At 39.0% G+C, this 16,216-nt stretch overlaps 1 protein-coding gene across 1 annotated transcript; it reads right to left on the bottom strand.

Moving 5' to 3' along the window:
• Positions 1-9,387: 9,387 nt before the first annotated feature.
• Positions 9,388-13,605, bottom strand: dnajb9b (DnaJ heat shock protein family (Hsp40) member B9b). The gene is made up of 3 exons (XM_072673828.1): positions 13,531-13,605; positions 12,877-13,107; positions 9,388-11,881 (listed from the first exon to the last, which is right to left on the bottom strand). Exons 2-3 carry the CDS (start codon positions 13,091-13,093, stop codon positions 11,463-11,465), a joined length of 636 nt encoding a protein of 211 aa, XP_072529929.1. The 5' UTR covers positions 13,094-13,107; positions 13,531-13,605; the 3' UTR covers positions 9,388-11,462.
• Between the last annotated feature and the right edge of the window lie 2,611 nt (positions 13,606-16,216).

Here is a 16,216-nt window from a genome sequence, read left to right on the forward strand (position 1 = left end):
ACATGCTTTTCCTTTTTTTTCGTATTACTAATAAATGTACAGTATGTACAGTGCTGTATGAAACCCCTTGGGCTAGTGAGAGTGTCTAGTGCTTCCTAGAAATGCGGGCCTATCGTCCTTGGCCGTCTGTGTTTGTCTCTCAGGATTGCAAGACTGCAGTTAAGCTTCCTTCTTGTTTATCCTTAAACAAGCAGCAATTGTAATGTAATTCCTTGGGAAGTGGTTTCATCGCGATGGTTGAACGTAATCACTATTTACACCACGAACAACAACTTTTCTTTTTAGTGCGTTCAACACCAGGCAGGTCTCCACTGGCCGCGATAAAAGATAGCGATCCTTCTGTCCTCCAGTCATCGGTCCGTCAAGTTAATACGTGACTGACATTTCAGAGGCCGATTGTTTACCCTATGTAATCTAACACTTTAAGAAGATACCGCTCAATTTATTTCAAGCTATCAATACATGAGTTTTAAATATCAACTGACTGACTGGGGAAGTTCCCCTTTCAGGTTTGCAGAGTGTAAAAGAGTAGATGAGCCGCGATAAAAGGGGCAGAGCAAGATTAGAGAAGCACGCTGAGATTACTGGCATTCAGCACCAGTGACTGACAGGAACTCACAATGGACAACAGTCACTAAGAGTGGGCAGTCTGTCAGGAGAAGACAGTTAGAAACCCTGTACTGTATGGCATAACACAGCGTTCTGGGACTTATACAGTGTGCTGCTATACTGTAAGTCACCAAAACCAAAAAGTGTGTGTGTGTGTGTGTGTATGTGTATGTGTGTGTGTGTGCTTGTGTGTGTGTGTATGTGTGACACTGGTATTGTTTCCTGCCTGCACTCTGTGATAAAATGTGGGGTTTGTGGGGCATTGTAAAACTTTCCCTTTCCTCACAGTGTGCTCCCTCATGATCAGATGAAACCATAAATCAGACAGCTTAGCTTAAAGCCACAGCATTATTCAGTGTTGGCCAGATTGCTTGTAACGATATTCTTGAAACTTACAAGAATATTCAGAGTTCAGAGTAGAGAGAGAGCAACCAACGGGGGGTACCGGCTGTGGAACGAAAGAGCTCTACGGACGGGTGGCATTCTTTTAGAGATTGTCGCCTGGAAAGGTCTGCATATGTGATGCCAAGACGTTTAAAAAATAATGTAAATGTCTTTTATATGTGACCTGATCCTGATCTTTACTCTGATCCAGGAGTGAGAGTTTGTCAGTTGGTAAGGTTGCTAATAAAGCAGAATGATAAACATCTCCAGTCTGCCTTATGAAATTCACAATTAGTATAAAAGACAGGCTAGATCTCTGACTTCTGTGCGACACTGGCCCTTTAGTCATCGCAGAAATCAATCAAATTAGCAGTAGAAATAAGACTAAAGACTTTTATTTGTTCAAGCTGGAAGCCAGAGGTAACAATTCCACTTCTTTAAATAGCATACCAGCTCATCACAACGTATAGCCTATCAGTTATTGTCTGGTCTAGACAGTAGTAAGAATGTCATTTTCAGTGTTTTCAATAGTTGTAATTATTTAGGTGTTTTGTTCAGTGCGAATCTTTTGGAAATCCCTTGCAAATTGCGTTTGCAGATCAGTAAAAGTCTATCTGTCAGTTCTGTCCAAAGTGTGGTAATCAGCTCGTGTGCATTCTCTGCACAAGGACGGTGCGGCCTTTTTTTTTTAATCTAGCCACATTTTTGTTGTGTCTATTTGCCAGTCAGGATTTATATGGCTCCTCACGTAGAGCATGAGCTGCCATTTTTACAGATACATCAAATGCTTCTGACTCAACAGCAATTACTTTCATACTGCCTATAACTGGATTCCGAGTTAACACACAGGAAGGACTGTGGTGTACAGTTAGGTTTTGTAAAGCTTACGAGTGGCATCCCACAAGGGTCAATGCTAGGCCCAATCCTGCCTTCTTCTTCTATATACATAAATAACACTGCGTCGGGGATCATGAAGCGCAGTCTATATTTGTATGTGGAGGATGCTGTACCTTACGCTTGTGTTCACTCCACAGATCAGGCCATTTCAGAAAAAGGAAGGACAGCTCTGTTGTCTCTTTCATTAATGCTGTGCAAAGGACTCACAGACGTCGGCACTTCAACGAGGTGCAATGCAATGGTTATAAAGATTGGTACATTTAGTAAACACAGAAAAGTAGACACAGAATTCATGCTTCCATTAAGTACTTTTGTACTTTTTGTACTTGTTTTGGTAGTAGTATTTGATTTGGTACATAGAAGTTACTGTGGTATCTATTTTAATACATTATGATGTACCTTATTTAATAAGAATTGTTATGCTTACTGTTGAGGACTGAATTTGACCTATGAGAAAGTACTGTATTATGTTCATTATTAACATTTTACATGCTGTATCACAGTTCTCTGATAGCTCTGCACTTCTGCGATCCTTGTGCACACCAGTGAAACAAAATTCAGAACACAGAACACATTTATTGAAATATGTTATTTACAATTTGACCTTTTTTATTTTGGATTTAATATCATTATATTTTTCTATTTAAAAAATTGTTAACTGTTTTTTAATTACTCAATTTTCAGTTAGTTGTTGGTTTCATTAGATATTATAGTTTTATTGCCTTCAGAAGTGTCTTCCTGGCACTGATGCTCTGGTCTCAGCTGGGCTCATATCCTTAAAATAAATAAAATAAAAATAAATTGTATTAAATAAAAAAAAAAGAAAAGAAAAGAAATCATATCAAATTAAATTAAAACTTAAATTTAACATGCATTTTTTTCTGGCAGCGATGCTCTGGTCTCAGCAGGGCTCATATGCTTAAAATACATAAAATAAAAATAAATTTGATTAAATAAAAAATACAAATAAAAGAAATCATACCAAATTAAATTAAAATTAAAATTTAAAAAGCATTTTTCCTGATAGTGATGCTCTGGTCTCAGCTGGGCTCATATGCTTAAAATACATAAAATAAAAATACATTTGATTAAATAAAAAATTAAAATAAAAGAAAACATACCAAATTACATTTAAATTTAAATTTAAAAAGCATTTTTCCTGACAGTGATGCTCTGGTCTCAGCTGGGCTCATATGCTTAAAATAAATAAAATAAAAATACATTTGATTAAATAAAAAAATAAAAATAAAATAAATCATACCAAATTAAATTTCAATTTACATTTAAAAAGCCATTCCATGTTTGCTGAAAGTCTAATAAGTTTCAGACAGGTGTTATTAATACTTGCCACACTGGCAATTGATCTGTTATGAGATTACTTTCTGTTGCTTTTTCTAATTGATTCCAGCTTGTTATTTCTAATGTGGTTTAGCTTGTATAGAAATACACAAATGTGATCACAAAGTTTAGTTCAGTTGAAGCCATGTGACTTAGCAGATGTTGGTGTTAATATTATCTGTGTGATGTTTGCTGATGAGACTCCCCTATCACCTGATCCCTGAAGACCTACGCTCGGGGCTTTTTAACCTTTTCTCTATTCATTCAACAGAGGTGGGAAATTCCCTGTCAGACTCCCACACAGTTTGATTATTTTCCTGCTCAAATCTCCATGATCTCAGAAGCTATTTCCCAGGTTTGGAAGACAATTTTAAGCAGGGAGATCACCAAGCTCTGCTGGACTCCTAACTTGATACACACTGATGGGCCAAAAATGATGTCTGTCAACAGAACTCCCCAACCCAACTAGGCATGAACTACACAAGATATCTAAAGATGCCCAGTGGTCTCAGGCACAAAAGCAATAACAGCACATGATTGGATTCTCATGTGGATTAAGATTAGGGGGGGGGGGGTTTGGAGGCCAGGGCACTACCTTGACCTTTTTGTTCTGTTTCTCAAACTATGATCAAAGTCTTTATACAGTTTGACAGTGTGCATTATCCAGCTAAAATAAGCCACTGCTATCGGGACATACCACTGAGATAAGGTGGTTTACCTGGTTCACAACGATGTTAAGGTGGGTGGCACATCTATATTAATGCCAAACTTGCCACAAGCATCACACAGCCTCTGCTGGCTTTCCTTTTGTCCATTATGCATCCTGGTGCCAAGCTAAACAGTACAGACATACATAGGCGTCTATGTGATGTTTAGGAAAATGGGACTCATTGGGCCAGGTGACCTTTTTCCATTACTCCAAGGTCCAGTTCTGGCAATTGCATGTATACTTGTAGGTGTTTGCGTCAGTGGACAAGGGTTAGCATGGGCACTCTGACACAGTAGCCCTTTTGACGATTGCATTAATAAGCCTCAGGTCCCCAACACTCCGGGGACCACAAGTTTGTGGTTTGTTCGTGTGGTACCACTGCTGACCTGGAGTACACCAGAATCCTTCTTGATGCTCAAACACAGTTGTGTAGCCAAAATAATTTGGGCCTTGTCAAAGTCACTCAGGTCTTTACGCTTTCCTAATTTTTTTTTAAGGATTCAGGGAGACTATTGTTATTCACATCACATGTGGTACATGGGGTGGAATGAAATTAAGATCTCAAGGTCTCAGTTACACCCAAAGAGCAATTACTGAATAAATAAAATAATAATAATTTTAAAAATCTAGAGTATAAGAAGGATAGACATAAATAGGAAAAAAATGGAAGAGCAGAGAAATAAAAAAACAGTAGCACCAATGTAATAACAATATGAGATGAGTGTAGCAGCATGAATGAATTAATAGCACTAGCATAATAAAGTGTCCAAGTGTATGGGTAAAGTGTCGAAGTGTCCTCAAAAAGTACTATCTAACATACTGTGGTGCTTAAAAGTTTGCAAACTCTTTAGAATTTTGTATATTTCTGCATAAATGTGACCTAAAACATTATCAGAATTTTCTAAAAGTCCTAAAAGTGGATTAGGGGAACCAAATCAAACAAACAAGACAAAAATATTTACTTGAAAATGATCCAGTATTACATATATGTGCTGTGAGTGTGTGACCGCCCTGTGTATATAAACAGTATATGGTGTGAGTCCCTAAACTAAATGTTTCCGGTAACTGTTGATTAGTCCTGCACATCAGCTTGGAGGGATTTTAGCCCATTCATCTGTATAAAACATCTCGTACTGTGCAACGTTTGTGTGCGTTTCCTCTAATTAACTGCTTGCTTCAGATCCTTACACAGCGTTTCCATTGGACTAAGGTCAGGACTTTGACTTGGCCATTCCAAAACACAAACTTTTCAACTCTTCTCTAACTGTTCTTTGATAGAACAATTTGGGTGCTTAGGGTCATTGTCTTGCTGCATGACCCACATTATCTTGAAATTCAGATTCATGCCCAGACATTTTCTTTTAGTATTTGCTGAAATAATTTAGAATTCATTGTTCCTTCAATAATGACAAGCTGTTCTGGCCCAGATGCAGCAAAAGAGGCCCAAATCATGATACTACCACCACCGTGTTTTACAGATGGGATAAGGCTTTTATGCTGGAATGCAGTGTTTTCCTTTCAGCAAACATAACACTTTTTGTGTGAACCAAAATGATTTATTTTGGTCTCATCTGTTCACAAAACATTATTCCAGTAGCCTTCTGGGCTGTCCGTGTGATTGGTGTTCTTTTTGGAGAGCAGCAGCTGTCTCCTTGAAACCCTGCCATGCACACCGTTGCTGTTCAGTGTTCTCCTGATCCTCAGGAACATTAGAATTAGCCAATGTGAGAGAGGTCTTTAGTTGCTTAGAAGTTACCGCAAAGTGTTACATGCTGTGCTCTTGGCGTGATCTTTGTTGGTCAGCCACTCCAGGGAGGGTCATAATGGTCTTGAATGGTCTGTCTGACTGTAGATAGGTGGAGTCCATACTCTTTAGAGATGGTTTTATAACCTTTACCAGCCTGATGTGCCCCAACAACCCTCCTTCTGAGGGCCTCAGAAATTTGTTCATGCCCCCCACTTATACCTGATTGTCATTCCATTGATTGAAAACACATGACCCGACCTACAAATGATCTGATAATGGTAACTTACAGATATTTAATATTGAATCACAAAATAATAATATTTTCATTTATGTGATTATTTCCATATGTGTTTTTTATTTATATATGTGTTTGATTCCCTTCTCATAGGAGTTTTAGGTCCAATTTTTGCAGAAATATAAAACATTTCAAAGGGTTCACAATTGTTCAAGCACAGCTGTATATCCCAGACCCTGACATGCATCGTTGGTATGAGATAATAATGTTGTGGTTCTTTGGCGTAGGTAACAATAAAGGCATTATCATTCCTTGAACCACAAACCTCTTTTTTTGCCATGAAAAACTTATTTATGGTCTAGAATGCAAAGATACACCAACAACTATCGGCCAGCTACATTTCCTTTCTGTGTTTTTTTCCTTGAACACCTGTCCTACAGACACGCATTTGCATTGAGTACTATTTCACAGCGATTATCCATATTTGCAGATTGTGTATGTTGTTTTTGTATGTGAGTGAGTGCTCACACACACATGTGTGGGGTGTGTGTGTGTGTGTGCGTATGTGTGCGGCTTTCATCCTGCCAAAAGTATTTACATTTTCCAGGCCAGGCTGGAGTGAGCATTTTATCTCCTCAAACAAAGAACCGCTTTCCTTCCCTTTCTTTGCGAGCTCTATTCAAAAGGCCTATTAATACCAAAGCCAATGTGGGAAGGTCTGTGTAACCACAATACACCCCCATGTTCAACTTCTTTATTTACTGCTGCCCTGTGAAAATACAAGAAGTTCCCAAAGTGCCCAGCACACCTCATGCCTGTATCAGTGAATGGGCTTTAGCTTTACCAGTAAAAATTATACCTTTGACTGCATATGGCTTACAGTTTGTGGGTGAGATTATGGCTGGGCCGTTACAGTTGATGAAGGACGCCATGGAGGAAGCATATCTCATTTGTGTATCTTTATGGAAAACTGTGCTTTACCCTTTTCGAGTTCTATTCCACTTTCATTCATTTTTAGTTTATAACTCAGATTTCCTCATTTACCCTCTTAAAAAGAAAAATGGCTTCACATGGTTCCTTAAATGATGCCATAAAAGAACCACTTTTGGTGTGTAATAGTGACAAAATAGAGAACAGAGAGGGTGAAGAATGATTTAAAGGTCTAAAAAACTTGATGTAAAGGTTCTTCACCAGTTTAAAGGTTCTTCACACACACACACATCTCTATTACAAACATGGGTAGTCATAGAATCAAAAGTGGTTCTTCATTGGCTTCATTCAAAGAACCATTTAAAGCAAGAATTTTTGATGACTGAACTTCTATACTTATATTTTAAATAACAGATGTATTTATGCTTTTTACTTGCTAATGTTGATTAAAATATCTATATTCTAACTAATACACGGGCCAAAGAGCCTTACGGCAAATTTTCAGCAAGATCATAGGTCCACTAAATTCGAACAAGCTCACTAATTTCACGACCCAACAAGTGTATGTTTTAAGCACACATAAAATTAAAATGCAATAAAAATGAAATAAAAATAAATAAAAATAAAATTTTGTTCTAAAACACATTGAACATCACTTTAATTATCATATATATATATATATAATTATTTTTGTAATTTTGCGAGAATTTACATTAGAGACTTAAATATTTTTAGTGAAAAGTTTTGTAAAACACTATATCCAAAATTGATATGAATAAATATACAGCATTATTTTTTTAGAATAACACTTTTTATATGGCACTACATACCATGTACCTTCAGGGATGGTTAGTAAAGTAATACAGTGGTGGCTCAGCGGTTAGAGCGCGGGCTATTGATAACCCGGGCTTGGCAAGCTGCAACTGTTGGGCCCTTGAACAAGGCCCTTTACCCTCTCTGCTCCCCGGGCGCTGGAGTTGGCTGCCCACCGCTCTGGGTGTGTGTGTACTCACTGCCCCTAGTTCACTAGTGTGTGTGTGTGTGTGTGTTCACTACCACAGTGTACACTGTACAGTGACAAATACGTGCACCATTACCTTTACCTTTACATGGAACGCTGATCAGGATACCAAAAAAAAAAAACCCTACAGTTACAGTAAAAAAAGTGAGTAATTGGATTACAGGTACATTTTAAAAACAGAGAGATTACCAACAGGATTACACTACAGCCTAATCAGGATCACTGATTTTACCGTGTTTGTTTCTAATCGAGTGATTGTGAGAAGCTACTGTTGTTGTTCGTCGTGACTTTTTCTTTCTGTATTTAATGACACAAATAACGCCCCCCGGTGGAGAACCTTGGCCTTGCCTTCCATGTGCGCTGTGCTAAAAAAAAAAAAAAATTTAAGCAAAAAGGAAAAGAATATTACTGTCCAGTGTAAATTCTGCCTTCCATCAGTAAATATCCCCTCAGCTTTAAAGGAACATTTGAAGGTATAAAACTCACCATGAATCCATGTACATGTGTTTTTTGAGCGACACCATAGAAGAACCACTTTTGGTTCCATAAAAAACACGTTTATACTAGAGATGTGATCTTGAAATCGCTCAATTTTGGCTCAAAAAACATTTGTAGCATCTTTATTTTTAAGAGTGTAGCTAGACGAGCTAGCACTGCTGTATGATTAGCGGACAGCTGGACACTGTGTTGTGCTGAACAAGTGTATAGGTTTTTTATTGTGACAGTTTAGCAGTAATAGCATTAGTCGCAGTAACCTGTGAGCTAAAACTTATATATCTGCTAGAAAACAATGCATACACCAGCAAATCAGACCAACCCCACATCGGTATATTGACGTATAGTGAAAATGATAATAAATGCTTATATTTATTTCTAATTAACTAAAAACAATTGCTGGCCTTGCATCCTGTGATCACCCTGGGTAGTCTCTGAACCCACTGTGGCCTTGATCAGGAGGAAGTGGCTAAGAAGATGAATGAATATATTAATGATCAATTTTAGAATTCATATATTTAAGCTTATTTAAGTCTCTTTTTTTGCATCATTTCATTTAAGAACACTGGGCTTCATGCACTCGTTCAACTATTCTGGAAATTTCATATTCAAATGTATGGTAAATAAGCCTTATTCCTTGGGTTTCTTCATATTCGCCAGCCTTTCATAAATCAGGCCTATAATTATTATAACCACCTACATTAACCATGTACTGCTCTGCTCCTGGTTCATACAGTGTGAACGCTAGTGAAGGCTTTAGACAAGCAGAGTAGCTCTCTTTTCTCAGCCTCCTGGCCTGAAAAAAAGGCAACCAGACATGATAGACCATAAAGCAGGCTATTGTGGTGTTTCACAAAGTACCAGTCTCTCAACAATCTCCAAAACCATGGACACATTCATGTTATTAACAGCTACGCTTATCTGTCCACACCTAATGAACATGCCAATCGGCCAAGGCTACCGTATGTGTATGTGCTCGGTGTCTGAAAGTACCTCATGAACACAGTCTCAAAACATCTGTATGCAGGGCATATTTAATGGAATCAAAGCAACAAAAGAAGAGTATTTGATCGATACACCCACAGGAACCCTGAAGGTATAGAAGGTATTCATGCACGGTCATAAATTATTACCATGTTTTTTTAACAGGACATAACAAAAACAAACAAACGAACAAACAAACAAACAAGCACATGAAGTGCTCGTTCCAATATTGCACATTATTCTGTACGTCATCAAAGCTATGACATGAGGTAACAGTTGGTGAAGCTAAAGAAAGAAAGGAGGGTAATCCTGTGAAAAACTGTCATCATCATCATCATCATCATCTATTGCTGATATAAATGGAAGGCTTCATCACAATTCATGTGGTGACCCACATAAACCCGTTTCACTATTTTCAAGAGGAATGACAGATTTTTCAATTCAATAATTTCACATGTCAGAGCAAGTCATGTTTAATTACACTATGCAATTTTTTTTCCACCTCCCACCAAATGCAAATACAGTACTTGTCCAAAACCCCCCCATGGAAGCTGCTGTTAGGCCTGAGGGTATGGAAAGGTCATATATTATTACTGATGTTAACAAACAGGATTCCCAGGCAGCTAAGAAGTTCCAGATAATTATTGCACTCGTGGGGGATTCCCCCCAGTCTGAGAATTAGGAGCTGAAGAATGAATAATGGCTGGTGATGGCTCAGCAGGCCAGAGCTCCACCCTGGAAAAACTGGAACATAAAGGAGACAGGTTCAACCTCAAGTGCAGTAGGCCAACGTAGGCTATCTGCCGCATATGTGCGGTGTGGCTGATTACCACAAACAATTATTTCTGATTATTTACCTGCATCAGAAAAGAAACAGTGTTGACTCAAAACGCACATGCCGGCTGATTGGCTTCTATATAGGTGTGTTTTGTAGCCCCCACTCCACTCCACTACATCTCACCCCTGAACTGAGAAGAGCATGGGCTGCTCAGAGCCCCTACTGTGCAAGGAAGAGGGAAGATACAGGAACTGGCATATCTATTGGACAGATCGCTGTAAACAAGTTCCTCTTTTGAAAGCGCTGCGCAACAAACAACAAAACAATGACCAAAAAAAAAAAAAAAAAAAAAGAGTTATGATTGATAAAGAGTGAAAAGTTTAACTAGGAAAGCATTTACTATACGCTGGCCTCACATGTACTCAAATAGCAACTTTTCAAATACTGATAACTATCATTAAAGTTTAGTACATTGGCAGAATGATCTAAAAAAAAAAAAAAAAAAAAAAAGTGGTATTGCATCACTAGGCATTTTGCTTTTTAAAACAACTATATGAAGCCATGCCTTAATCATGAAAATGCTTTTAAATTAAACTATTCTTTTAACCTTGTACTAAAATGAAATGCTCAACACCTACACTGAAGGGCTGCAAGTTACTGTAAATAGCTTTAACCCTGCACGTAACCCCTTCGGCTAAGTGTTTGTTGCATTACCCGCATTACTATGTATAATACTCTCATAAATGTTACCAATACTGTTTCAAATCAAGGCATAGTGAGCAACAGCAAGGAATTAAATTAACATCAAACCAAAGCTCTAATTAAAAGGGAACTCCACCAAAATTTCAAATTTGTGGTTTTGACATGAAGAGGTTCATTGAAGAGAAACTTTCGGAGCCTTAACTTTTCGCTATAGTGATGAATGGAACCAGATGTCTGAAGAGGAGTTTAAAGCTACATCACAAAAAGCTATTACATGAAATGGTTAAGAATACACTGCAAGATGCTCAAGACACTGTATTAGTGTAGTGCTGGGATAAACTCCTGCCCTATTCTTGTTTAACTAATAAGTGGTGGAGAGGTACATGCAATACACTCATTTAACCATCACTGACATTATATGTAGAAAAGTCAGAAAAGACTGTAGATTCACCCCCTTTTTTACCAGGCCTCTGGTTCCAATCACCACCACTGTGATGAAATCCAAGCTGGGAAGTTTCTCTACACTGCACCATGTGACATTCAACCACATGTCAGCAACTGAATTGTGCAAAATTAAAAATACAAAATGAAATTACTGCTGGAATTCCCCAGTTAACATAATCTGAGTTTGGATCAGGAGCACTCTGTGTATGTGGTCACCATGTTTCCCCTGCGCTGAGTGACTGTCCTGCAGTGCTGCTGTCTGGCAGAACCCTGAAAGCCACTGCCAGTGTTACCAGAGTGTCCGTCGAAAGAGAACATATCTGCAAACATGTCATCAAACATGCCACCGCCGAAAGAACTCTGAAAGTGCCTCCTGTGTCTTCTGTGTGCCTCCTCGTGGGACTGAAAGTGACTTTCAAAGTGCCTCTTATGCTGGGAGTGTGCCGGTTGTCCAAAAACATCAAAGTCTCTGAAAATGTCCTCAAAGTTAAAGCTGAAGGGTTGGTGAAACTGGCTGCCGCTGGCTTTTGTGCTCTTTCTGTTGAAAGGGCCACTCCTCATCTGATCATACTCTTGCCTCCTTTTGCTGTCGGACAGCGTTTCATATGCTGAGGAAAACAACAAGGGACATGAAAAAAGAATCAGTCATTCCTGTAGTCGATTTGTTTTCCTGCTCCTACACATGTGCTTCAGTTCCTGAAGGATGTGCTCTTCATCTACTCAGTGTCTGTCTGACAACTTAGCTATCATTACGTTTTTGGCACCTTATTCAGCATACATTCTGACATTAGCTGAGGAGATAACGTTGAGAAGCCTGCCCAAGTTTAATTTTAATATTTTGTGAAGAATTAATAGGATTCTTAGGTCCCCGGGTGCCGCTTTGGCCACGTGTGCTCACTGTCAATGTGTGTGTTTGATCACTAGTGCATGTGTGTTCACTGTGCGGATGGGATGAAGGCGGAGGCCAAATTCCTTCTGTGTCCAACACAAATGGTGAATGATTGTCTTGTCTAACTCAAAAAAGGTGTTTGTCAGTGGACAAATGGTGTGTGTGTGTGTGTGTGTGAGATAGAGAGACAGTAAGAGTGTTCTGCTTGCAGTGTTTGTGGAGGCTTAATTAATGTGAGATAATGAGCTCACAATTTGACTCAGGTTGCTGGCAATCCCACAGGGTACAGTGTTTCTCTTCAACATCCTGTCTACTTTTTGGGTCTTCTATAAACAACCATTTACTAGAGGCTTTCCACCAAGAACAATGTAAACATACAAAGAACCATGCATTCAAATGCATCCTCCTGGAGTTGTCCTGGTTACTACATAAAACCACTGCCTTTCCTAAAAAACTAAACCCTCGAAGAACTCTTATTTTTTAAGGCTGTAGTAATCCAAGCTTTGAGTGAGATGCGCTGCTTGAATTGGTTAAGAATCTATGCGTTCACAACCATCAGTGTTTCTCCTGTCTCCTGCTTTTCTTCACTTCACTCTGTGACTGAAAATCTCTAGCTAACAAATTATGGATCAGAAACGTGGCTCTTGTGGTGAGTAATCACAGGTTGTGCCGCTCATGTAACCATCTGTAATGCCAGCAGAGCAGTGAGAGTACCTTCAGCAATCTCCCTGAACTTTGCCTCTGCATCTGGGCTCTTGTTCTTGTCCGGGTGGTACTTCATGGCCAATTTGTGGAAGGCTTTCTTGATCTGACGTTCAGAGGCATCTTTGGGCACTCCCAAGATCTCATAGTAGTCTTCCTCAGCCAGGATGAGCTCTGTGATCATCAGAATGCACACAGCTACAGTAAACACGGACTGAGCTGTGGCCATGGCTGCGGTCAGTCCTGTAGACAGGAAGGAAACAGCGGCTGTTCACACCAATTCACACATTTTCTCAACCAAGCTCTTGAGCAGTTGCTCTGTGGCGTCTGCTCTGACAGCTTGACAGTTTGTTTAGAGAGACTTCTCACAGAGTTTTGGTTCAATAAACAGAGACTACTGCTCGAGCTGTCGGTTACAAACGTTTAAGGAAATAACCGTTAATCAAGAACTGGCGCTAACGTTGTTCGTAGCTTAGCTAGGAGAGCTATAGCTAGCTATGACAACAAGAGCGAATACGTCAGGCGTCGGTGGACCAACGATTAGATTTTCTCTCATGACATAGCTAGCGTTTATTTTTACTTTGAAATAACGTATATATACAGAAGAACAGCAAACGCTGTAGTTACGGCGGACCCAACATATAAAAGGTGGTTATTAAGACTTACCCAAGCGCAAGTATGGTCGCTCTCCTCCGGCTGCATCTGACGGTTGACAGAACAGCTGATACTTTTTTGGTCGAACAACATTCTCTGCGTGACGCTGCGAAACTTCTGCACCACGACGCGTAATCCTATTGGTCGCATCTCAGAAGAGGTGACGAGCTGCACTGTGATTGGTTGAGGCCGTGAGCGCGCCTGTGCTTTTCGCGCCGCCGGGGAAATGTTGGCTGTGACACAAACCGACCCACACTGCCTCACCCATTGAACTGATCTTATCATTCAGGTGTCAGTGTTGTTGTAAATAAGATGTATAGTACATCATAAGGCACGTTAGTCACACGACAGTAATATTGTCATAAATATTATAAGGCGGACTCTGTTTTTTTTTTTAAGGAGACGCGCTCTACAACTGTACACTGCCAGAACAGGGCATTTCCTGGTTAACTTCACTACATAGGGAATAAGGACTCGATTTGAGACAGATCCGCTGTCGATTTAACATCACAGGATGACCCGGTACCCAAGCCAAAACATGCAGTGTTGAGGAAACACGTTCAAAAGACAGTTTAGGAATAAGCCTTCGTTCATTAGAGCAAATGTGGGTTAGCTAAATTGTACAACTGGAGACTTGTGACAGCTAATTTATAGAGATAATTTAGCGTAATATCACACTAACAAGATGTATTACTTCACCACAGATGCAGTAGATTTGCCATGGTTCATATCACATGTTTGCCTCTTTAGTTTAGAACAGAACATGCCGGACTAACATTGCTAACAATCACTGGACTTGGACTGATACAAATCTGAGTTTGCCAAAATCTAAAAGTATTAGCTACCATTAATGCTAAATATGAAGGAGTGGTGGGCAGCTTTTTGCTGCTCGAGTTTCTAGACTACCCGTTGTAATGGGGGCACGCGCTGTACCCCCACTTGCCATGATAGTAATACTAGTGATTATTATTATTAGTAGTATTAATATCAGTATTAGTATTATTATATATTATTTGGTAATTTTACTGTCATGCACATTAATAAATATTTTCCTCGCTGCATAAAAGCTTTACGCTTCAGTGGTGTAATATGTATTTTTGGTGATTATACGGTTAGCAGTGGCATTGACGAAAAATATGCTTGGTTAAAATTATTTACTATTTTAAATATCTACAATGTTCGTTACTGATATAACTGCGAAAATAAAAAAAATGACTCTGACTGAAGCATTAGCTGTTTAAGTATGTGGAAAGACAGTGGAGCATTATGGGAAATGTAGTATCTGTAATGATTTTGTGTGGCGTGTCTTGTAGTTCTTTTCATCAGTTTAAGATAAACATTACTTTTTACCGCCGTGATTTTAGTGGGGCACAGCAACATTTTACTAGGACACGTGGACCAAGAAATTGTGTCTAATGACGCCCTTGTTGCTCAAATAAATGAAGGGTTAGCATTTCACACAGGTGTCCACATGATGGCACTATGGTAAAGTCATTCTTCATGTCTTATCTATACACATGTACACTTTTATGAATTTAATTAATGATTGTTAAAACTGACACATCAGACTAAACTCAATTGCTATCAATTCGCAACGTAGTGAAGCACAGGATGATTCAATATTCAATGTATACACACGCAGTCACGGAAACAATACTGGTAAACAATCCAACTGAATAAAATGAACAGTGTTTGTAAGATGGCCCAAGAATACGACAAGAACTAGAAGCCTATTGAAAGGAAAAATATGCAAAAATCCCCCAAACGAAAACTTCTGCTTTTCTTTTATTATTTGGACACAATAAATTGTGAATCTTAAAATGGTACATAAACTTACGTAAATCTTTTGTCTAAATCTAAATGTTATGACTTTTAGAACTAGTTCATATTTTCACTCATAAAGTATAAATCCATAAATATAAAATGTAAAATAATACATAAATCATAAACAGCATAACGACCAATAACAGCGGCCCTGAAGCTGCAGTGTGCGCTCTCTGCCCAGTTACTCTTGGCGTGAGCTCATCCCGCCACGTGACCACCACTGTGCGTTCCTATTGGCTGGTAGGCCCCGGGGAAGTTGTTTTTGTCAAGAACAAGGAAACCTGTCAACACAAAAACAAAGTGAAACAGCGAGTCTGATTAAACTACAACATTAACAGCGGAACAACAACAGCCCAACAGCCGTTCCTCAATACAGGATCATGTGTAGAATAAGAAGCCTGTGAGTATTTCTCTCTCCTGTTGTTTTCACGTCGTGCAGTAGCTCAGACTGGTGGTACTCGTCTGATATCTGAGTCACAGTTATCTCGATATCTCAAATTCAGTTTCACTTAGGCTGCATGTAAAACTGGGTGTTCACTCAAGTCTCAAGACCCGCGACATTACAGTATTAATTCAGGACTCTAACACTAGCAACAGATTAAAAAAAGTCTTAGTGGATGAATTCATTCAACTGTATTAAATCAGGGCTGACTCTGAACTGGGACTAGACCCTCTGACGTAAAAACAGTGCCGGGACAGGTAAGGTAAAGTGCCATAACTCGATGTAATAGACACGTATTGTGGGGCCAAAGTTGTGCTGAGAAGTTATCTAGCTAATTGACTGAATTCTGTCATGTCAGGTATGTTATGAGTGTTATGAGTTAATACTATGATAAAAAATTAAACCCAGATTGAGCACAGAATATTATTTGAC

The sequence above is a fragment of the Salminus brasiliensis genome, chromosome 2 (genome assembly GCF_030463535.1).
Source record: "Salminus brasiliensis chromosome 2, fSalBra1.hap2, whole genome shotgun sequence".
NCBI classification, from domain to species: Eukaryota; Metazoa; Chordata; class Actinopteri; order Characiformes; family Bryconidae; genus Salminus; species Salminus brasiliensis.

Coding starts and splice junctions, on each gene's coding strand:
- dnajb9b (XM_072673828.1), bottom strand. CDS start 13,093: ATGGCCACAGCTCAGTCCGTGTTTACTGTAGCTGTGTGCATTCTGATG. Junction 11,882..12,876: donor GTTCAGGGAGATTGCTGAAG/GTACTCTCACTG, acceptor TGTTTTCCTCAG/CATATGAAACGCTGTCCGAC.